Source organism: Lonchura striata, chromosome 10 (genome assembly GCF_046129695.1).
Source record: "Lonchura striata isolate bLonStr1 chromosome 10, bLonStr1.mat, whole genome shotgun sequence".
Taxonomy (NCBI): domain Eukaryota; kingdom Metazoa; phylum Chordata; class Aves; order Passeriformes; family Estrildidae; genus Lonchura; species Lonchura striata.
The window spans coordinates 13,973,762-13,997,107 of NC_134612.1; the positions used below are offsets into that span (position 1 = coordinate 13,973,762).

The following is a 23,346-nucleotide window of genomic DNA, read 5'->3' on the forward strand; positions in this document are numbered from 1 at the left end:
TGGCCAGGCTGGCAGCCCCTTGCAGCTGTGACAGCTGTGACAGCTGTGACAGATGTGCTGTGTGCTGCAGAGGGCACCGAGCCACGGACACGCCAGCAGCCAGCCCTGCCCAGACGCTCCTGCACCGCTGCAGGACCAGGTCTTGGGACCCACAGTCCCCCTGATTCTGAGGTCCAACACCCTGCGCTTGCTGGATGGGATAAGGTGGCCTACAAAGTCTGTGCAGGCAGGCTCTGCAAGTTTCTGGAAACAGTATGTTCCTGAAAAAAATTTCAAAATTGAAGTAAATTTCAAAATTGAAGTCTTTTTCACACTGGTATTTACAATTATTCTATATGGTTCTCTTTCAGTGATCTTTCCCAGAATTTCAGAGCATGTGATTTCTGCCCAGTTAGATCTATATTAGCATTAATCAGTATTCTCTATGGCTTTACAATAAATGTTTTACACCATTTCTAGTTATTCTCTCTGAAATAATAATATAAAATACTTCTGTTGGAGCTGTCTACAGTTGCACTGGACTCATCTGACAGAAGGCCTTATGACCTGATCCAGACCCTAACATTTGTTTTATCGGGCTTTCATCAAAAATCTTTTTGCTTGCTTTCATCAAAACCCTTGTCTTAATGCTTCACTGAGGTGCTGAAACTCTAAACTTTACTACATCAACCATGACTGCAGTTAAGATGATAGTTTTGCTTTATAAATTAGACACTGAACAAAGCTATTTAAAAAATTTACTTTCTGGGACATCATGGGAAAAGAAAAAAATCTGAAAATTTTTCTGTTTAATACTACCTCTGCAATGATATATCTGCTTCAGGAATGGCTTCTATTTCAGTTTATTATAATGGTTTTATATTAAAAAGTTCACCAAGAAGGCTAACATATATTTGTAGTAATAAATACGTATGGTGCTGAGCACATCAATGCTGCATGAGGCATTTTGCATCTCTGCAGATTTTCTTAAACATTTTTTCTCTCTTAATCATCTCTGATCAGTTATATTCCTGAAGTACAATATAAAAGAACATTTTAGCTTGAACAGATCAGCAATGCAGTAAAGAATTATGACTTAACCAAGCTTATTTTTAGCAAAGATCCGTGATTCTTTTCCACTGAGAATGTATTTGTAAAGACCATATTAGACTTCACTTCTGACTGAAAACATTAATTTATTCTTAGAAATATCTTATTCCCATTGTGTTCTCCTCCACCTCCTGCTGATTTTTGTTCCCATACTCTTTCCTTAGTTCATGTTATCCTGTTTCCATCAGATTTCTCCTATTCCCAAGCTCTAAAATCATTTAACCTTCCCATTTGACAGGGCCAAGGGTCTTACCCAGGATGGTGACAGTTCAGCTAAAACCTCTCAAACATAGTACTGGCAGGAGAGAACTGCAAAAGACCACAAGAGTTGAGATAAACCATTTTATGGGGCTGTTTTAAATGAGTGGACCATTCATATAACTTTTTCAAATTAGTTGGGTCATGCATATATCTTTTTTATGCCCCAGCCATAAAACCACACCTCTTCATGACAGCAGAAGGTTGTATGGAAGTCCAAGGCATAAACTTACTGGAGGAGGTGAGTTCATTTGTTGATAAAACACAGATCTTGATCAGAACACCTAGTCCCACTGGTTCCAATCACTGCAGCTAAAAGCAAACAGTTTCACCTTACAGAAGATTTTGTGGATCATATGCACGTGCTTTATAGGTGCCATGCCTGCTGGCACAGATGATCTTGGCATATCAATTGCTGTTTCTGTGCCCTTATTGAACAAAATACTTGCCAAAGACACACCTGCCTGTTTGTACAAGGGCTTCTCTCTACAGCCCTGCCTAGATTTAGTGCCTCTTGTCTTTATTTTATTGCCCTAAAACAGTCATGCCATGTTTGCCGTTATGGAGCAAAGCACGGACTTAAAGCTCATCTTGTTCCAATCCCCTGCAACGGGCAGGGACACCTTCCACTATCCCAGGCTGCTCAGAGCCCCATCCAGCTTGGCCTCGGACACTTCCACAGATGGGGCAGCCACAGCTTCTCTGGGCCACCTGGGACAGGACTTTACCACCCTCACAATAAAGAATTTCTTCCTTGTGTCTAAGGTAAACCTACTCTTTTTCCATTTAAAACCATCCCTCCTTGTCTTGTCACTACATGCTCTTGTCAAAAGTGTCTCTTCAACTTTCACATAGCAATTTTAGGTACTAAAAGGTGCTATAAGGTCTCACTGGGCCCTTCTCTTCTGCAGATTGAACAACCCCAACTCTCTCAACTTATAACAGAAAGTACTCAGGATTATTAATTATTAACAAATTATTTCTAAAATATTTTCTTACTCTTATCTTATTTACTCAGCACACTATCCTATACATAATAGCCAAAATATCTCCCCCAGATTTGCAAAGTAAATAGGATTTTAATTTTTTTTAAATAAAACTGTATTTTGACACTTTGGGTTCTTCAGGGAGCCCAGAAGAAATATTAAGAAAAAATGCTCAAAATTTTATCTTGAATTCTAGGAAACTATGAAACATACAAGGTATTTCTACTAGAAATCCTTGTTCTGATCCAAGGCTGCATTTATTTTCTCAATTCTTGTTGCTAAAAATGGGCATTATCATGACAGCTGCTTAAAATGATTCCTGATGGCCAAATAGTTTTTCAAAGGTCTAGAAAAGACATATAGATAGAAAACTAATACAATCATTAGCCTTGTCCAAAATTCACCCAAGATTCTCCAAGCAATCCATAAATGACTAAGAAAATACTTTTGAAGCAATACTGGACCTTGACACATGCACTGTGATATTTCCTTTAGAGCCTTGGGCAACGTGGTGTAGTGAAACCTCCCATGACAGGGAGGTGGAACTAAGTGGTCTTTAAGGTTTCTTCCAATCCAAACCATTCTGTGATTCTATGATCTGGGGGGGATAAGGGAGGGAGCAGAAAGAGAAAATGTCCATGGTCATTTCTAGATAGAAACAGGTATTTCTCACAGAGCAATGTCTGTAACAAAAGCTTGCGGGATGTTTCACGGTTTGGTCGTTGCTGTGTATCGGTTTTTCTAATACAAAACATCAGAAGTGTAAATAGAGCACTTACCTAATTTGACTGAAAACGAGAAAAACAAGTCCTTCAAGTGAGTATCTTAAAGTGGAAAAGCACAACAAGTTAATGAGTCCAGATGAGATGACTTGCAGGTAACTTTTCCTTCAATACTCAACTTGAGTTGGATTAAACTAGGATTTTTGATTCTAACGTAGAACATACCATTCTAATTGAAAAGAAACCAACACAACTGAGGGTGAAGGAGGACCCTCAGGTTTTTGTTTTTTTTCCAAACAGCTTCACTTAGACAACTCTATTAGAAAAGGTGCATTTTGGACCATTTCCAGGTTTATCTAATCCAATAACCAAATCAACAAATTGAGACAAAAATAATTTCTTTTTTTAATGCAGACAGCAAAGTCTATGAAGAGAAGTACTTTTGCATCCACCAAATTATCAGACAACCAAAGAATCTCAGAATTTACAGCAACTCGGTGTCTTCACTCTCATACAGGAGATGTCTGATCTTCCCACGGGTAAAACAGCTCCTCGCCATGTGCTGGTGCCACCTGGGTTTGTGGCACTACAGGGGATTTCCCCCCTCTGTGGCACTACAGGGGATTTCCCCCCTCATGACATGACCTTTTACCATAGAAACCTTCTCCTTTTTAGGTACAGCACCACACAGCATTCTCCTTTACACATGGCACCTTCTGTTTCTGCAGAAGGTGGGGAGTGTCCTCTGTCCAGCTGCAGAAGCTGAAGAGATGCTCCAGATGCAAAAAAACTAGGTTGGGTACTGACCAGAGGTGCTCACTTTGTGGTGGACTGTATTCTGCCCGTGCCCTGACCAGATCTCATTAAATAACCAGTAGTCCAGCTGTAAATCGCAGGCAATAAAGATAATCCACTATTGTGCGGCAAAGGTTTAATATCAGACAGAGAAAATAAAATCCTTCGGTTAACGGTAGAACTTAATTAGAGGTTAAAGGTATGCTGAACTTCCATCAGCGTCCTGGGTACAGCTTATGCTGTGTGAAAGGCTAAATACTGTCATAATGAACTGTTGCTGCCATCTACTGAACACAAGGAGTGTGAGCTACACAGACTTACAGTTTGGCTACTGATCAGAAATATTTTCTTGGCTGGATTAACAAAAACTTCTGTTTCTTTAGAGCAATCTCGTTTCTTTCTAGATGATATCCAGGACATAAATTTCCTTTAGAAAAACCTTGTGACCCTTTGGGAGATTCTGAATTCTCCTTTGGGAGCCACTCCTAGTCCATGGGGGAACTGTGAAATGTAGCTCCCATAACATGAAACACACTGCCATTAATAAGAAAGAGCAATTAGTTAGAGCTGCAGGTTATAAAGATCTTAGAACACATTAGCTCTTCTTTAGCAATATCATGCAGAATCCATAAACTCTGCTGAGGATGGATATCTGCCCTGTGTGGCAGCTGTGGTTTAGCTGAGTGACCTCCCATCTGGAAAAGCACTGGCATTGGCACTGCATTTCCACCAGGATGCTGAAGGGTGGCACGGAGGTCAAGCAGGCTGCTGAGGGAGTTGTAAACAACAAGAGCTATCCCAGCCCCACTGCTTCTTTTATCCAGGGGATGAACCTGCTCTTGTATGTCCCAGAAGCTGCCTCTGAGTGTAAACAGAGGCATTCAACATACTCATATACATACATATTAACAGCAAAAAACCTCTGTATTAAAACAAAAAACAGCAACAAAGTCACTAAAGTGCAAGAAATCCAATGTTATCATCTGGCTGAAATTAACTGAAAATTATATGCACATATTGCTTACCTACAAGGTATATATATGGACACTCACAGCCAAACTCAGCCCTGAGGGTAAATAAAACCTTATTTTGTGTTGAGTTCAATAAGGCTGGACATATTTGCTTAGAGACATCTTTGGCTTGTTAGGGGCCAAGAGAACACTGGAAATTGCAGTGGGAAAAGTGGAATATAGCTGGGGATCTTGCTGATCTTAAGGCACTGAATACAGTCAAATGTTCAGACACACACAGCTCAGTAACAGTGCACGAGAGCCAAGATTATGGGCTACAAGAGCAGTGACTTTGTCTAAAATGGCAAAGGGATTTAAAGAGAAAAAAAAAAATAATCTGGTTCTTTTCCTAAGCCTACAGTCAGGCACGTGGGAGCCGCATTTGACAGAACGACACCAGTGTGAGATTAGCGAGAAGAGCAAAAAGCATCCTGTATTCATCTGCAAATTCTGTGTTCCTCTGCAAATTCCGGGATTTCCACACGAGGGAGCTTCTTGCCCACGAAGCTCGCAGGGCGCTTCCTCCTGGGAGAGGCGGCAGCCGCGGCTCCCTGCGAGCCCCCAGCTCCTGAGCCTGATTGCACCGCTTCGAGTCACAGCGAGAGCCAGAAGTGAAATGGTTAACAATAATGATGATTGTCAGAGCTTGTTAACCACAATTATTTCCAAGACATATGTAAATCTGTATAAATACCTAAGTGTGGTATATAATCTAAAACATACTGTTTAAATCTATAAGCATTCCTGAGTTAATTTCACTATGGGAACGTTAGTTGCAACTTCCTGACTTCACTGTGTTTGAATTCATATCCATGAACATTAATTTAAAATTAGTCTAAATATTTGTTGAGAAGTAATCACCTGATAAATTTAGCTCTTTTTCATTTTTATGAATTATTCATTATCTCCTCTCTTTCCGTTGATGTGTTGGTTGTTTTCAAGAATTGAATTACTGGTTGGCACTAAAAAAAAACAAAAAAAAAAAAAATCCAGCATTTCTAATGATTTGTAAAATATTCCCCTTAGAAACTTGAGTGATGACTACGAGAGGAATTGGGTTTGCCACCAATATTTTATGGTACTGGTTTGCCACTTGAAGGGAGTTTTTCAGAGGCATAAGCAATCTCATTCAGCAAATAATTTGCAACAAAAAATTCTGTTTCTGTCTTGCATATATATCATTCCTACAAAGGAAGTTTGTATTAGCAAAAGTTGGTGAAAATGTTTGGGAACAGTATGATGAGGTGTGGCTGCAGGAATGAGCAACCATGTGAAAATGCTGAACTGAAAAATGCTCCTTCTGCACAGTCATCATAGAAAATACCTGAGCTTGCCAAAGGAAAAGAATAACTCTATTCTAGGATAGCCTCAGGCAAGTCTGAATGAAAAATTATCAGCCACCAGATATTACAAAGAGGAACAAATCTTTTCTGGAAAGCCTTGAGTAGATGGCAGCAAGGATCCTCAGCACTGGCAAGTACAAAGGGAAGTGATTTGGGAGCCTCTAGCACACAAAAACCATCGCTCAAACTTTATTTATGGCCTGCCTTCAGTGCAAATAGTGGAAGACCAGATTTTCAGAATAGAACTTACATTCCCAAGTCTAGGGCTGAAAGCCTAATTTCTGGCTGCCACTCATTAAAACAATCTTTGTCACAACATTAATTTACTATCAAACAAAACTTCCATTCTTCCAACTCACTGAAACAGATAACATCTTGAACTTCCCATCGGGTATGTCTTTATATTTGTTACTTTCAAATCAGTTTGCTACTATTAATTAAATAGCAAATCAGAAAATTACTTCTAAAATTATAAAAAAGCAAAACCCCCAGAACACACCCTCATGTGGTTAGTAACTGGTACCAGCACTTGCAAAACATCAAAGGCTTCTCTAAACATAGACTTTCATCAGTGATGCTGTAAGCCTTCATCTAATCTTTCATGATTTCCCATGCAGGAACATCAAAAGAGAAAGAAGAGAATAGCACTGTTCCAAAGCAACAGTGCTCTGTGTGAAAAGTATGTGTTTAGCTACAGCACATATAAAATATAAGTGAGAAATTATTTACATGAGACATATTTTAATAAACATCATAATTAGCTCCCTGTCTTTTCATATAAGGAACACAGATTTTTACAGTTCAAAATAATGTCCAAAGCTCAAGCGATTTCTGGAAGAAAATGAAAAAGAATTAGAAATGTATAAGCCTTCAAAGCGAGGAGATCAATTTATGTTCATTTTTACCTACCGAAACACATTCTGCATATTTCATTGTTTCTGTCATCTTGTTATAATCCATCCAAAGAATTTTCAAAGAACATTAAGTCCTACAAATAAACAAACTGTGAATTAGATATGAAAGGCACAAAAATGCAAAAATTACTATCAAAAGCCTTACTTGTCGGCTTTTGTCACATAAAGTATTTATATTAGCCAATCACTTTTTATCACTGCCACTGAGAAACAGGGGTTTTGGAGGGGACAATCCAAAAATTTTAACTATCATTTCTATCCTGCTAAAAGCAAAATTTCTAAATTGTTGTTGGAATTTTAAAGCAAACACTTTTCAGTGAATAATTTAAATTGTATTATAATTTTGGTTTATAGTCTCTGATGTAAGTATCACAGATGATTTTGAAACCATTTCATGTTCACACAATTACGTTGGCAAAAGAGTTACACAGCAAATATCAATTTCTAATTCTAGAAACATGCATCTCCACTTCTCTTTACCCCTACTACTGAGTATTCTCCTTCTCATATAGTTCTTATGGTTATCTTCATGGGAGAATTTTTGTAGGAATTTTCATATGACCTGAAGGTCTTACATACAACACTCAACAGAATTGTTGAATTGGTTTGAAATTACCATTAGAAACAACATAACTTTTTTGGGTTTTTTTTGATCCATACACTTGGTCAAACAATAAAGGGTGTGGAGGAGTTTGGCAGGTTTGACATGTATGTTGAGATTTGATTCTGCCCTGCAAAATATTGAACTGCATGTGTAATGCTATTCAAACAGTTTAATAAACAAAAATTTAGGAACATTAAAAAAAGAGCAGATATAAAAATTAAAATGTTTTAGCTAATTTATCTTTTAGATATTGGGTTTGCACTTCTGCAGCTCTCAGCTGACAGCAAGGGCCCCTTTGGCCCTGGTCTGCACATCCCCATAGGTCTGCCGGTCCACCTTGCAGACTTACAATGAGGAAACAAGCACCAATCATGACTGCCTTGATCCTCACATCGAGATCTACAGGGACCTGGATCCCAAAGTTGGCGGTGTTGGTGAAGACGTTGTTGACAAATCCAGACCAATACTTGGAAATTTTGCCGATCGTTGTCATCTCATTGAGAGCTTTTACCTGCACAAAGGAAAAACAGGAACAGACATAAATGTAAACAAATCAAGTGCACACTGATGACATCTCCACAGAATTAATGACTGTGTCCTGACATGCTGAGTATGCTATAGTTGTCAGGTTCTCCTTTTATTCTTATTGCTGCAGTGTTCTATTAGTGTCAAATTTCCCTTTACGAGTGGCACGCAAGAAAGGGTCTCAAGTTTGGAAACATCAGCATCTTTAGAGCGGACAAAAAGTGGGAGAAAGCAATCTTGAATGTTGATTCCAGTTTTGCCTTTCTTTTATAAAGTTGTGGGTTTTTTTTCCTCTCTCATGTTTTTTATATTCTCCTAACCCCACTGCTGTGCACCACTGTCCCCTCAGGGGACAGGCATGTTCTCATCTATCTGCATGTTTCTTACAGCATACTGAACTTTCAGACAATACCCACTGGAGTCTTCTGATTTGGCTAATGAGTTGATAAGTTGATAAACCCTTATGATTCTTAATGAAGTCAAAGCACTGTTCACATCAGAAAACTCTCTTCAGGGTTTCTTCAACTATCTCCCATTCTCCTTCTCACCTCAGAAATTTATTCATAGTAAAACTTTTAAATTGTTAACACTTGTACAAAACATACCTCAAAGTCAACATCTTCAAAACAGCCACAGGTTGCATATGGGCCAATTATTTTTAGCACATCTTCTTTACTTTCATTCTGTATAGTAAACTTTGGCAGAAAAGGGTCCCAATTCTGTACAACGTACCCAGCTACTGTACCTGGTGGGGACTGAACTTCCAACTAGCAAACAAAAGAAAACAACAAAAAATATTTTAGCTGATTTTATATTAATATATTTTTCCATTAGAGTGTATTGTTTATATAATGACAAGATATTTATCCACTGAATATAGTAACATACCATTTTACCAAACATGGAATTAGATATTATAGAACTGTCTAATGGTGTTGTTAAATATAGGGGAAAATATGAAAATAAAAAGCTGAACCAGAAACCAGCATCTTACATATAATAAAAGACTTTATAAAAGCTATGAACTGGGGGAAAAAAATATTGTACTCGGGGAGTATCCTACAAGCTTATTTTAAGTAGCTGTGCTACCAAAGGGCCTTTTCTTTAAAAATCCTGACAAGGATAAGTGCTAAGAAGGTAAGTAGATGACCTAACCTGTAAAACATTTTCATAACACAAGAAAGATGTCTGAATAAGGAGAGTCAAAAAATAAGGAGGAAATATCTGATGCTCTACGAGATCCCCATTTTTCACTCCAAGCAGCTTACTTCCACGTTCTGCCATTTCCCAGAGATATATGGCCCCGAAGAGGCAGATCTGTGGAGTGAAGGCTCAGCCTCCTCAGAGATCTGCTTCCAAGTCCCAGCCATAGACCCCAGTGGCCTTCACAGAGTTTCCATCCTTCGCCCTGCTGGAGTTCAGTGGGCGATCTCTGCCTGTGTCACTGCAAGCAATGTTTTGGACTTGATTGGAGAGACATCACCAGCCACCAAAGCTTTGTGTGGGATGTCAGCAAAGCCAGGTCCCATGGAAAGGAGGAAGCACACCGGGAACAGAACTCGTTGTCTGTACCCAAAGGGCTCCCCCAGTTCCTGGGCTGGGGGGCTGTGAATTCCTGAATTCCTCCCTGCCACCCTGGAGGAGCTGCAGAGCGAGATGCTGGGACAAAGGGGGTTTGGGGCTCCCTCACCTGCTGCAGGAAGCAGGGGAAGCAGCAGCTGTTGCACCTCAGGGGTCGGATGACTCGGATCACCTCGCGGCCCGCGTTATCCGCGATCCTGATGGTGAACGCCCTGATGGGCGAGCACAGCTTGCGGTCAAAGCAGCCGTTCTCTTCCACTGCAAAGTAAACTCTTTGTCCCAAGGGGTTTTTTATCTCGTATTTGCTGGAGGTCTCTGTGCCAAGTATGGCTAACAAAGGAAAACAAGTAGAATGCTAACTTAATATAATCTTTGTTATTATTTTAGCGTAATGTTAGTGCACGTATATATGAGCATTTATTCTAGAAGTCTATGACAAAGATTGTTTAAAAAACTGTTTTGAAGTAGTAACACAAAGAAAATATACAAGTGTAAGGAAATAATAGTGCCAGGTCTGTATGTTGAAGGAATTAATTCAGACTTCAATTTGCTGTACACTAAAGTATGTATCACAACAGAGAATCCAGATCCTGAGTTTTTGGTTTGGGCTTTTTCTGGCTTTATCATCTGTGAAAAGTAACATCCTGAGACTACCCCACCATAGAGACCTGCTGTCACCCAGCAGGTTATTTGACAACCAGGCCAAAACCATTTTGAATAGGAGAAATATATTCTATAGTATTTTACTGGTAGTAAAATTTTACAGTATTTAATATTTGTTCATTACTTTAAAATGCTGAGAAACTTTATAATTAGAAAAGCTTTTGCTTCTTATGTTTTCTGACCTTCGTTTCTCCATTTGCTTTGTTTCTCATAGTATGTTAATGATTGTTAGATAAATTTTTCCATGGAAAGATGGTTAAGGTTTAGTAACACTGAGAGGGAGGTGTCTGAGGGAGAGAATTTAGGACTGTTGTAGAGACAACTCACCCCTCAGTGGTTTGCTGCAGAACAGGCAAACAATAAAGTGAGCCTTCCCCACCCTATGACAGCATAACAGCCTGACACAAGGGCAGCAGGAAGGTTCACAGTGACTTCAGTGAGTTGGGGGCAAGACTCAGATGCCTTTTGGAGACACCCATGTACCAGCACTGTTAAAGGGTGACAAGGATTGCACCATACCTTCCAGAAGCTCCACTTGCTGATGAATAATTATCTGGTCCAGCTGCTTAAAAAAAATAAACCAGATGGTGGGTCTTGGATAGGTCTGGGGCTGCCAGTGGTCATGTGTCTATTTTTATTGCTCATCTCCCTGTAATTAAGATTTCTTTCCTTACAGAGGTGCACAGGTTTGGTGCCTGAAGGATATCTCATTGTATCTCAAATTATATCCCATCTCTATAATTTCTCTCTGAAATTATGGCTGAAGAATGTGACATTAGGTGATGTGGCCATGTAATTCACCCACACACTTGGAGAAAAATAATCTTCACTGGGGGAATAAGGAAGACAACAGCAAGAGAAAGCAGAATCCACTCCTGCTCCTGCTGCTCTCTTTGTCAGAAGGGAAGCTCCTTACCCCAAATCCAAGGTTGGTGCTGGGCACTATGGCAGTGCAGGAGTGAATGAGCCTGGGCTCAAGCTCAAAATGTGCAGTGGCCACATCCCAAAGGACCTTGCTGGACCAGCCCAGAAAGGCAATCAGGGGATGCCAACGATGGCACACAGCAGCTTTAATGCTCTGATCTCAGGAACACAAGCCCTGCACCCTGAATCTGGCAAATGGTCATGCCAGGGTAACAGAATGAGCAAAACAATGAAACACTCAACTGGCTGAAAATGTCTTTCCCCACAAGATGGTTATGCAGGAGAAAACCTGCTTGCCATGATACCTAGCTTTGCTGTGCTTTTCGTCCCTCTAAATTATTCTTTCTTGGAGAACACTTGTTAGCATTATAAAACCAACAAGATTTAATTTCAGTCTACCTTTCAGTTTTATGTGACTTTTTATGCCTGTTTTATGTGACAGTTTTAGGCTTTACCAATCTCTTTTCCATAATTTTTCAGTAAATTCCTGATGAGCAAACGCTTGGCACAGGGTTTTGCCATTACTCACAGCTGCAGGCACAAAGCACACAGCAACCTTCTGAGAGCACCATGCCACAGCTCTCCAGAGCCTGGATATTTTAAAATTGATAAATCTTGCCTCGTACGTATTCAAACTGTTGCAGACATTTGTCACTTCTAGTCAGTTCCTGCAGCTAGTTCAGTATGCAAAGAGAAGCTGGTAAAAAGAGAAACTTCCTTATCCCTTTCATTAATCTCAGAAATGTGCATGCCAGTAATTGAAATAATAAAAAATATTTAGACGTAAAAATATTTAGACGTAAAAATATTCTCCCAAGAATCTTTGCTGTTTGTTGTTTGGGTCTCATGAGAGAGCTCTTGGAGGCTCATGGGAAGGGCTCTGCTGATGGAAAGAGAATCAAAGAGTTAAAGATGGTAGAGCTATTTTAATATTTTAGGGTTTTTTTGATATGGATTTCTTTTTCCCATGTAGACTTTCACAGGGAAAAGAAAATTAATGACCCTGAATTGTTAAAAGCATTGAGTGATTTTGGTATATTTGTGTACTGTGCACAATGTATAAACAATGTTGAGACAAGACAGCAATACCACTTGTTATCCTTGTTTTGCCTTTCACTGATTTCTGCAGGGCAGTTATTCTGATGCATTTTTATTGGAGTACTTCTGGATTGAGGGAATCCTGAACTTGCATTTGAAAGCACCCAAAGCCCTTTGGCTTAACAAGGGCCTGGTTCCCTTGAGCTCAGATATGTTAAAATTCCTTACACACAGCTAATTCTCAGTATTCAGTTCTGTGGGCATCTGATCAGTCTAACCAACTCTAAACAAAGGAGCTTTTGACTAAAGTAGTTAAACCTGAGTGGTGGCACAACATGCAGCTGAAGAACTCAGAAAATTCTTCTCCAAAATTTCACTTGTGTATTCCTGCTGTGGAAAAAGGTTAATTTGATTTTTGTTATGGACACTGAAGTACTCTTCAAGCTATGGCTGTAATCTGGAAAACAGTAATGAGGTTTAGGTAACTTTTTTCTGCAGGAAGTTATTAAAGAGTGATAGTCATAGAAAGCTGATGTGTTTGCTGAGGCAGCAGCAGTTTTCTGCCCTTCTCTGGTGCACCTCAGCTGATCAGAACCGTTCCTTCACCTGAACTCACCACAGGGTGTGGATCTGCAGAGTGAAATGTTGCTGGCTGGCCTTTACCTACAGGACACAGTTTTCTTTTCTCTCATCCAATACTTGAGTTGTTATTTAGAGTAAGGCTGTAGGGATCTCTCTGAGACTGACTAAATTTGGTTTCTTGTATCAGAGTCAAACATGTCATGGTCTTATTGAGAAATACATTCAGCTTTCTCAAATATAGTCAGTTATCTTGCCCAATCCTGCTGGAGAACGTAATTTCTATTTGTTCTTCTGTATTTATTCACAACCACACATAATCTTTCTTCCAGTGATGTAAGTCTATAAATTAAATATGTCTCTTTCCCACAGTTTGTTTACTCTCCTAGGCACTCAGTATGGTTCCCTCTCCAATAGTGTTGTTTTTATTCTACAGATAAAACAGATGGAGTCTTGTTTTAAAGGAGGTTCTCTATTCTCCATGCACTTCCAGTAGCACCTCTCTGTGCTTGTTTCAGTTTGGACCCACCTTTCCCCAGTGCACACAGCACCAGAATGAAACACAGTCTTTAAGAAATCTTCCCAGTGGCATAAATAATGTCTGAGTTCTGCTAGAAACATCTTCATTCAAGCGTTTAATTATGTGAAAATCTCTTAGTCCATGAGGATAAATCCCAATGGATTGCCCTAGCAGCTGTGAATCCCACATGCATTCTGCAGGCAGCGCTCTCCCTGCTGGTGGGACCCCCTTTATGCTCCCATCCACCCTGAATGAGCCCCTTTCATTAGCCACCCAGCCACTATGGCTTCAGCACCACACACCAGAACGTTCTGCACCACACAGAAACTGGAGCTGTGGGAACGTGCCAACCATCAGCACTGCACACCTGCTTCCCACTTTTCAGACTGCAGAGAAAACTGAGAATTGTTAGCAAAGGCTGCAGAACAGGCCAAGAATAAACAGGAATGAGCTCTTCAGTTCCAGTTGTAGCTCTGAGAGTGACCTGCTCTTTTGTCTTAACGTCAGATGCAAAGCTTCTATAAAATGGAGTGATAGTATTTGCTTGCTTACATTGTCTGGGTAAATCTGAGGTGCAATTTGTGTTCATACAGGAGCCTGAATATGTAACCTGCCAAGTACTGACTATCACAATCACTTTTAGATTAAAAAATGTAGCTTCCACGGTCTGTAAGCAAATGCTTGTGTAATTGACAACACATATCATTTTGTGCTCAGGCATCTTAAAATGAAAGACTTGCTTCTGAAGAGTCTCCCAATTTCATCAGCTATCTAGGTAACTCAGTTCAAAGTATAAAATACATAAAATTTCTGCTCCTATACAAAACTAGCAGAAATGTGTGCCTAAATACACATCCTGAGTGCAGTAAATACTTCCCAGCATCACCAAAATGCAAATACAGCAGAGATGTATCAGAATCATGATCTGACTATGCTGAGGGCCCGATTCTGTCCCTGCCCACACCAGGCAGGGCATGTGACACCTTACTCAGCATGTAAGAGTGTCAAAATCCAGCCACATGTAAAATGCAAACCTCAGTCAGTATCAAAGCAGCAGCAGGGAGTGACCCTCCTGGTAAAAATATTCAGGAGAAGATGAAACTTCTGGAGCAGAGCTGCAGACCATCAGTGCTCTGAGCTCCAGGTGCTGAGAGTTTCACAGAGAAAAAGGCACAGCCACATGTTTAGCAGTAGGATGGAGAAGACTTAAGCATTAATTTTTCTTCCCCACGTATGACCTATTTCTCTGCCTCCATTTTCAAGCATTTTCTTCTCTCAGGCATTAGCACTTTCTTCCTCACACAGAGTTAATGCAAGTTTGTAGCCACTCAGACTTATGCTCATCTAATTTCTATAAAATGAATGGCAGCAGTGAACAAAAAGCTTCTTTATCCTATGTTCCTTATCTCATAGTAGTGTCAAACAACAAAAAAGCCTCTCCATCTCAACCAACCCCTCCCCCAAGAGGAAAAACCCAAACAACCTCATCCTCCAAGGTATCAAAGCAACATAAAAGGAAAACATAACAATTCTAACATTCAAAAAGATTCAGGACCTGGTTCAGGTACTCCAGACCAGGTGGCAAATTATGAGTGCATGATGTTTGCTTCCAGAGACTTGTTGGTTCAACAGGAGTATTCTGTTGAGGAATGTCAGAAGAGCCAGGGAGGTAATCCTTAAAGATTAGTTTGGTTTGTCCCTGAGATTCTGCAGAAAAGAAAAAAAAAAAGACAAAAAACCCAGAAACATCAGGACCAAGGAGCTGCTAGCTTCTTGAATCAAAGCTGGCACAATAACATCATTCTGCATGTGACTGTATCAGTACTTCAGGGCAGGAGTGGGGACCCAAAAGGAACCTCCTGGTGTCCCACACATCGAGCACTGATTGTAAAGCTGCCTTAGGATTTGCAAAAGGGAATCACTGCAAAGAGGAATCACTGCAGCTGAAGTTAAATCAGGAGATGTGTCTTGGAGGGCAACTGATCTGCTCTGACAGCTGGTGAGCACAGAGCCTGTGTGGCAAGGCTGGAGCTGGCCTGGACTCACACACAGGGTGGCCAGAAGCCCCTCAGCACAGGTTGCCCAGCTCTGCTCCTGTGAGCTGCCCTGTGTGCCAGTGTGCCCTGAGCTGCTGAGGGCTGGCTCCCAGCAAGATGATTTCCAGCATCCTGAGGGCACCCATAATTTCTCTTAATTAGGGATAACCTTTCCAGGGATCTCAGATTCCCCAAGCTGGATATTACAACCCTGATATCAAAGTCTACACAGTCTCTTATAGTGTATTATTTATTATTATCTTAATGACTGGATCAGATATCATTATACTGTGTTTTCTGGTTTGCTACCACAAGTCCTTCAGGGCACAGTGATGGTGACTTTGGCCAGTGCTGTGAAGGTAATGAGAGCATTTACCTGTAAACCCACACTGCTCCACAGGCACAGGCACCATCTCCCACAGCACAGTGACCACCTTAACCACTGGGCTGCCAAAAAATTCCTGCTAGTTTTTCCAGGTACATTGTTCCTCAGCCTTCAGCAACACTGGTTCTGCAGGAATCAGGAAGAGCAAACTGAAGCTCTCCTCATCTAAATGGCAAATCCTTGTATTGAGCTGAGCCCCTGTGATTTGGCAGGAAAGCAGTCCCCAAACTGATCATTTTTATCTCATGTGTGACCATATACTTAGACACAATGGGGTTTGAGGTCCAGAAGGAATTTTGGCTCTGAGTCTCTTTTTTGCTGTTGTGGGTTTAAATGAGATTCTTTCATATTATTTGAACTCACTGTGAAAGATTCATCATTCAATCATATTTTGATCTTAATTTGTCTTTGCAGCCACTGCTTTCTTTCAAAGTCTGAGACCACAGGAAGAAGTAACCCCTTTGAATTTGTTGCTGGCTTTTAAAAATGTATAACTAGGTAATAAATATTTTATGTGCTCTTCTGCATCATTTTACCTCACAGGGTTCTGTTACTGCCGTAACTCTTGTTGTTACATGAAATGCCATGAAGTAGCCCAGTGTTAGTGTTATTCTTGAATAATAAAGAGGAAAAAAAGACAACAAATTGCAGTTCTGCCTGTCAAATTTTAAGCTATACAAAAAACAAACAGTAAATACATTAAATATTAATGACAATTTCAGCTAGTCTGACACTGTCTATTTTTGTGTAAGATTCCCATTTCATTACTAGCATGGAGAACCTTAAAAGTTACCATATGATACAGTCAGTATTCTGTACAAACATAATTTGTAGAGTTGCATGTTCCTGAAAGAGGTGAATTGTCAAGTTTCTTCATACTAAAAACTATATTCCACACCATTACTATTCAACCATTTGTACTAACTGATAAACATAAAAAGTATGCAAAACTACATTTCTCTTATATGGCTAAAGCTAAACAAAATTTGAAACAAAAACTCCTATATTGCAAGAGTACAATAATGCTGTAAAACCTGCTTGCTCCTGTGTACCTTTTAGTGCTCTAATGCAGAATGTCTTGAGTGTTTTGAGGGCAAGAAAGAGGGATAAAAACTTTGGCAAACCTAGACAGACATTGCTAAAACTCCCTGGGCCAACACATGCCTCTGCACATGCCAACAGAGTGACCTCCATGGAGTTGCACTCAGGAGAAAAAGAGATTTGTATCCTTCTGCTTAAACATTTGAAAACCTGGAGAAAATGAATGGCAAAGGCTGCTTAGATCAAATGCTGGATGTTTGCCCTCTGCCCTGTGTACTCAATGGCTACTGCTGTAGTCAGTGCATGACAGACACACCCCGAGAGGAGTAATCTGATTAAATTCAGTTATTATTATTCTTCATATGGAGTTATCAGATCTCTGGTCATTTTTGAATGTGAAAAGCATTTGCTGATGTAGTATTTTCAAAGTGAAATAGGGAAGAACTGTGCAAAAATAGTGGCACCTTTGGCTCAGTACACACCCTTGCCAGGCATTCTGTACCGACAGGTTTAAACACCAAGATACCAACATTAAATTTTCTGACTGAATGCAGAGGCAAACATTTTATAATGTATTTTATTCAAATAACATCCTACTATAGATTTTAGTCTCCTTAGGAGACTCTTGGATGCTGGATGCTGAAAAATTAAAGGTAGACAAAACAACTGTGCTTTGACTGATGTGGTTTTATCCTGAAACACTCATTTCATCAGGCTGCTGATTGCTGGAAACACATAAGACTGTAGTTTTCTCTAAACACGATCTAAAAATACCGTCTACAGATGCACTTACCTTGAGAAGCCATGAAGCTTCCTGAGTTACTTCTTCAAAGGAAGCCGGGTTAAAAGAAAAGGCTTTTCTTGTTGCAGCAAATAAAAAAAGGCGCACAGCATGCACCAAACTTCAGAAGGTGTCTGTGTCCTCGCTGTCGGCCGGCAGAGCGCGGAGGAGCGGCGCTGTCCGCCCCGCGGGAGCGCTGCGCCGCCCGCGGAGCGCTGCGGACCCGGCGCCGATCCGCCGGGGGAAAGAGGGAAAAGAGTTCAGCCAGCGCAGAGACAAAGCGGCAGCGAACCCACCGCCTAAACGAACATGTTGGACCTCAAATCCTGCTTTATAGCGTCTGTGTTTATTCGGAGAATACAAAGATTCTGGATTTGGTTTCGTATTTGTGTTTCCACTTCTTCAGGCTATCCAGAGGAGCTAATGAAGTTGTGGATAGCTCATCCCTAAAAGTGTTTAAAACCCGGCTGGATGGAGCTCTGAGCCTGGTTTTAGGATCTAGGGAAAGTTGTGCCTGTCTACATCAGGGGGTTTGGAACTAGATTTAAAGGTCCCTTCCAACCCGTTCTATGCTTTCCCTACAGCTGACCCCAGTCAACATTTTCCACACACAAAGCAGAAAAAGCTGTCTTGGGTTTCTCACTGTATTCCATCCCTGTAACATTAGCCAGATGATGTCCTCCAAGGGATGTCATGCCTACACCCAGTCCCATAAAATCATCCTGTACATTCATTCCCACACCACCATGCCCCCTACCACTCACACCACGCAGGGTTCTGCTGATCCCAGTGAGGTGTTTGAACTGGGTTTGGAGAACTAAAACAGTCTGGCAGTGCTTTGCCCCAGACAAGCACTGTCCAAAACTGTGACATATATAATCACCCCCACTACACTGGGATGAAAAGATGAGAAGAAAGGAGAGTAACCTTCACTTACCAGCTCATATTCCTGTCTTGAATTCCCAGGTTGCTGTGGGAATCATCAGGCAGATGTGATCTGCAGGCAGCTGTGATGCATGGCTGCAAGAATGGCAGAGCCTATGCACAGAGTCCAGCAGAGCAGAGGGAGGTGCTGGGGATCATTTTCTGTCCTCTTTGCTACTGCAAGTTGCACTGGTTTGAATCTGTCTTGAAGTATGGTTGAGCAGATTAAATTCCAGAGTTTACAGCGCAGGAAGATGCAGATGAGGATTCACTGAAGGAAGAATACAGAAAACCCCAAATTATAAAGAAGCTGATTTTTATAGACTATAGTAGCAAATGCAAGAGTCTCAGATCTACTTGTGGATTTGGCTACATGAAATTTCCCAGGAGTTTATGACTACCTGCTTGAGAACTCCCTGGGTGCAGTGGCAAGCACAGGCCAGCCCAGGAGCCAGACCCTGCTGTGCTCAACCTGGGAACAACCAGAGAAGTGACAGAGACAAAGATTTTGATGACTGAAAAATGGGTACTGAACAAGTCCTTCTGGATTAGGAGGAAGTTTGACATAACTGGAAATAAAAATTAAGAATGACCAAAAGTTTTTCTTTGTTTCTCCCTGTCAAGGATGGGCTTCTTTGGAGCAGAGGCTCTAATCAAGAGAGCAGACACAAAGCCTAAAAAAAGAAAAAGTACAGGGAACGCTCTGGATAAATATAGTGAACCTATATTTTAAAATTATAGATGAGAATTCAAATGAGATGGCACTCATGTATCTATAAAAATTAATAAAGATTTAATTTACCTCCCAGAGAATTACAGGGCAAAAAAAGTCCCAGTAATTCTGTCAATGCATAAAACAATCATAATACATTAAGAAAAGTGCCTCAAACAGACAGAACACACTAAAAAAATATACTGAAAGAAGACATTTCAAACATTTTAAAAGGTTTTTTGAGAAGTCCAAGTGATTCATTTGCTGACCCAGAGGAGGACTCAGGCACAGCCTGTGCTGCTCTGGGAGCTGCTGCTGCTGCTGCCCTGCACAGGCTCTGCCCAAGAGCTGCCCTGGCAGCACAGGCAGGCTCCCCTCCCTGCAGGAGCCAGGTTTCATTTTCCTACCACTCATGAAATAAACAATTCCTTGAAATAGTTCTGCCTCAAAGAATTAATTTTTCTGACATTATTTGCAAAATTGCAGTAAATAGGTAACAGAAAAGATATACAACTTGGCTTTAAGTACATTTTGTGGTTTTGGTTTCTTTCACAAATTTTCACATCTTTTACAATGCCCCCTTTTACCCCATTCCTATTGTTTTATTCCAAAGCAATAATTTTAGTAGATTATATCAGTAGATTTCAGAAAGATTTGCAAATAGTCTTGCATTGCCATAAGTCCTTACAAGTAATACCACATATTTAATAATTTCTTTAATCTGAATTTCTGGTGTGCTAATTTTTTTTAAATAAATACTCATATATTGGTCCAAATAGGCCACTGCCATGATTAAAAGCATTCTCACTAAGTCATCAGGCACATAAGACTTAATCATATTTATTCAGGCACAAAGACAGCCATTCTTTGGTGTCCTTTAGGTATGCACAGGAGGAACACTCAAGAAATGAGGACAAACATGTAAAGAATTGTGTACTGTACTTCTAACCATATTTTAAGGCTTTCAGGAAACAGAGCAGCAGCACTCAAAAGAGAATTTCACCAAGGCACTGAATTGGCCTTGAAGAAGGCCCAGGAAAGTGGTATCACTACACTGATCTACAGTCAGAGTCTCAGCCCTAAAACAGAGTACACTGCCTTCCTCTGCATGAATATGCTGGGCATCTGAAACACAGTCACAGCTATTAAAAAAAAAAAAAAAAAAAAAACTAAAAGAAAAAGAGGAAAAAAAGAAGAAATTGAGTCTATATACATATATTCCTGCTACCTCTAAAATATTCTTACTCCATCCCAAGCTGTAAAGCTGATAAAAATTGATGGGCAAACCCTTAGAAGGCACAAGTTAGCATGGATCCATCAAAATCAATGAGCCTATCCAGATCAGGGCAAGCAGTTCTTGGCTGAAGGAGTTTATACATCTAAGACCTTCCTTTTTCCCTTAAAGAAAAATTGCATCTTTTCTATAACTACCATGTCCACAAAGGCCCAGAGATCCATCCCTGCTGAGCTGAGGTACAAGCATCACTGCAGTTAATGGTTATTACATAAATTACTGCAGGAAATGTATCCATGGACTAAGGCATCCTTGTCCTCAGCACAGAAACAGAACACGGATTTTCCTCCAGAAAGCTTGTAGCAATAGTCAACCAGGTGGATCAAGAGAGCAAAAATGTCATATGGCTCAGCATAGGTGCCATTTCTCTGGGGCCTAATCATTCTTCCATTTTCTACAGGCACCACAGGAGGAGTATGGCAATGGTTTCACAAAAAAACACCTTCACAAGAGAAAAACAGAAGACAGTAACAAATTTCAAAGAATTAGGAAAAGCTGTTTGATTTCTCATCCTGCTCCCTGCTGTTCAGAAAACTGCTCTGTGAACCTGTTGTGAAGTATTTGTCCCTGTACTCAGCAGGAGAAGATAGCACTCCCCTTTCCCCACTGTACCACTACGGACTCCTCCAGAAACTGCATCTCCCCTTGTCCCCACGATCTCCATAAGTTCAGGAAAGCCAGCTCAGCCCCTCCACAGCTGTCCTTCCTGAGCCCCATGCATCCAGGGACGCCCTGTGCCATGCAGCAGCAGGCTAAGAGCAGCACACAGCCATCAGGAAACGCACCTGAGCATCACAGGCAGAGCTGAGCTTCCCTGCTGCTGAGAGGGGTCATCACCAATCACTGTTTGCATCCTAGATTTCCTTTCCTCGAAATATCAATTGTGACCAGCATTAAAATTCATTGTTATTGCCATTTTTTAAAATAGGAAATATTATAGCCTTCTTTCTTCCTTTTCCTTGTCTTCCCTTTAGCCCAGGGAGAAACGTTGAGAGTGGTCGTAACTATCAGACTGTGACCCCGTGCAATTACAAGCCCCAGGTTACATTATTTCACCCAGTATTGCTTCCTGCACTGGAGAGGAAAAAATAAAAGCCAAACAATTTCTTAAATCAGCCAGCACCTAGTAGGGTTCTCACCTTGAACTTTTGTTTGTGAGGCGTCTTGCTCCAGCGGGTGCCTCCAGGAGCTCCTCCCCTGCAGTGCCGCTGGAATTCCGCAGGCAGGTCCCGCTGCCGCTGCGGAGCCGCCTCCCGAGGCAGCGCTGCCAGCCAGCTGCCACACGAGGTGCCTGTCGCGCACCAATTAGCAGCAAAACGCAATCTTCCACACAGCAGCTCTCCAGCACCCTGATCTTTATTTCGCATTCAACTCCGCTGCGAGAAATGGGATCAAAATAGCAATCTCAAAGTGGTTGTGTAAGGGGAGAAACCTTTCGAGCTTGTGTGGTTAGAGATGGCACATGGTACTGAATACATATCAGGGGTTTTAATGCTAGCCCAGCAAGTATTGATGTGGATCAGAAACTAAATATAGATGTCAGCAAAATACAACAATCCGCCGGAAATTCATAAAGCAGTTTCCGTACCAAATCTTCACACAGGAGAAAGAGAAGGCTTTGGCATGGGATTTGTCCCTTTGAGGTGTTTTAGGGGAACAGGTGTGTTTGCTTTTTGGTTTTGTCAAGGTTGGATGTTTTTTTTTGTTTGTTTGTTTTGGTTTTTTTTTTTTTGTTTTGTTTTGTTTTTTTTTTTTTTTTGGAACGACATTTCTGTTGCACTGAGTTTTAAAGTTTTTATTAATAATATCTAAAATCCTATTATGAAAATAGAGCCTTCAAGTCACTCTGGGCACTGTCACTAAGCTCATGCATGTCCTGGTTTCCTACCAGTTCTGAAACAGCTGCACAAAGCAATTAGTACAAAAAACTGAACTCATCCCCAGACCCAAGTGTTTCAATTTTAATCACATTAAGCAGGTTTTAGAATAAAAAGCAGAGGAAGTGTGGCCATTAAGATTTATGTAAGCAGAATGTGATTTAAGCAAAAAATAAGGCCAGGAAGGAGCAGCATAAAAGACCTGAATATGTCTTGCAACAAAACCTGTACCAAAACTCTCCACTGGTCATGAAGAAATTTCCAAATCGGTCTCTCACTTCTGAGTGATTTTGTTCTAAACAATGGACACTTCGAGGGAATCTGTTATATCTATCCTGAAGGTGACTCTATCCTGAAGATCTATTCTGCTCCAGATAAATATCCTTTAATATTAATTGGGTTTGAGTGTGAGAAAGAATAACATTCTCTGTGGCAAGGGCACACCGGAGGTCCACAGTTTACTTGATTTGACTGTACATTGGAAACAAAGATATTTTAGGATACTTTTCTGCTTACTTTAGTAAACTCCCATTAATCTATTTTGAGAAGCTGAAATTAATTTCATCTGTTATTATTTTTACTTTTGCCTGAAACCAGCTGCCACGTTCAACTGAAATTTGCAAAATATCTCAGATTCTGTCTGCTGATTAAAAACAAACTGAATAGTAACAGAACTGCATCTTGCCTGTCCTTACATGCAGCCAATGCCTCTGAACACTTCACAGGCTGAAAGCAAACAGCAGAC

At 40.6% G+C, this 23,346-nt stretch overlaps 1 protein-coding gene across 1 annotated transcript; it reads right to left on the reverse strand.

Annotated features, from left to right (window-relative positions):
• Nucleotides 1–6,825: 6,825 nt before the first annotated feature.
• On the reverse strand, nucleotides 6,826–22,046 carry PLSCR5 (phospholipid scramblase family member 5). Its single transcript, XM_021536814.3, has 10 exons — nucleotides 21,864–22,046; nucleotides 18,732–18,989; nucleotides 17,807–18,009; nucleotides 15,107–15,258; nucleotides 11,010–11,052; nucleotides 9,937–10,157; nucleotides 8,852–9,013; nucleotides 8,071–8,232; nucleotides 7,113–7,191; nucleotides 6,826–7,034 (listed from the first exon to the last, which is right to left on the reverse strand). The coding sequence occupies exons 3-9, from the start codon at nucleotides 17,817–17,819 to the stop codon at nucleotides 7,153–7,155; spliced, it is 792 nt and encodes a 263-aa protein (XP_021392489.1). The 5' UTR covers nucleotides 17,820–18,009; nucleotides 18,732–18,989; nucleotides 21,864–22,046; the 3' UTR covers nucleotides 6,826–7,034; nucleotides 7,113–7,152.
• Between the last annotated feature and the right edge of the window lie 1,300 nt (nucleotides 22,047–23,346).

Bases quoted from the DNA above. Each gene is read 5' to 3' on its own strand.
- PLSCR5 (XM_021536814.3), bottom strand. The intron at 10,158-11,009 runs GTATGGTGCAAT...TTCCTTTGTTAG, and splicing joins GCAAGTGGAGCTTCTGGAAG to CCATACTTGGCACAGAGACC. The intron at 9,014-9,936 runs GTGAGGGAGCCC...TTTGTTTGCTAG, and splicing joins TCCCCTGCTTCCTGCAGCAG to TTGGAAGTTCAGTCCCCACC.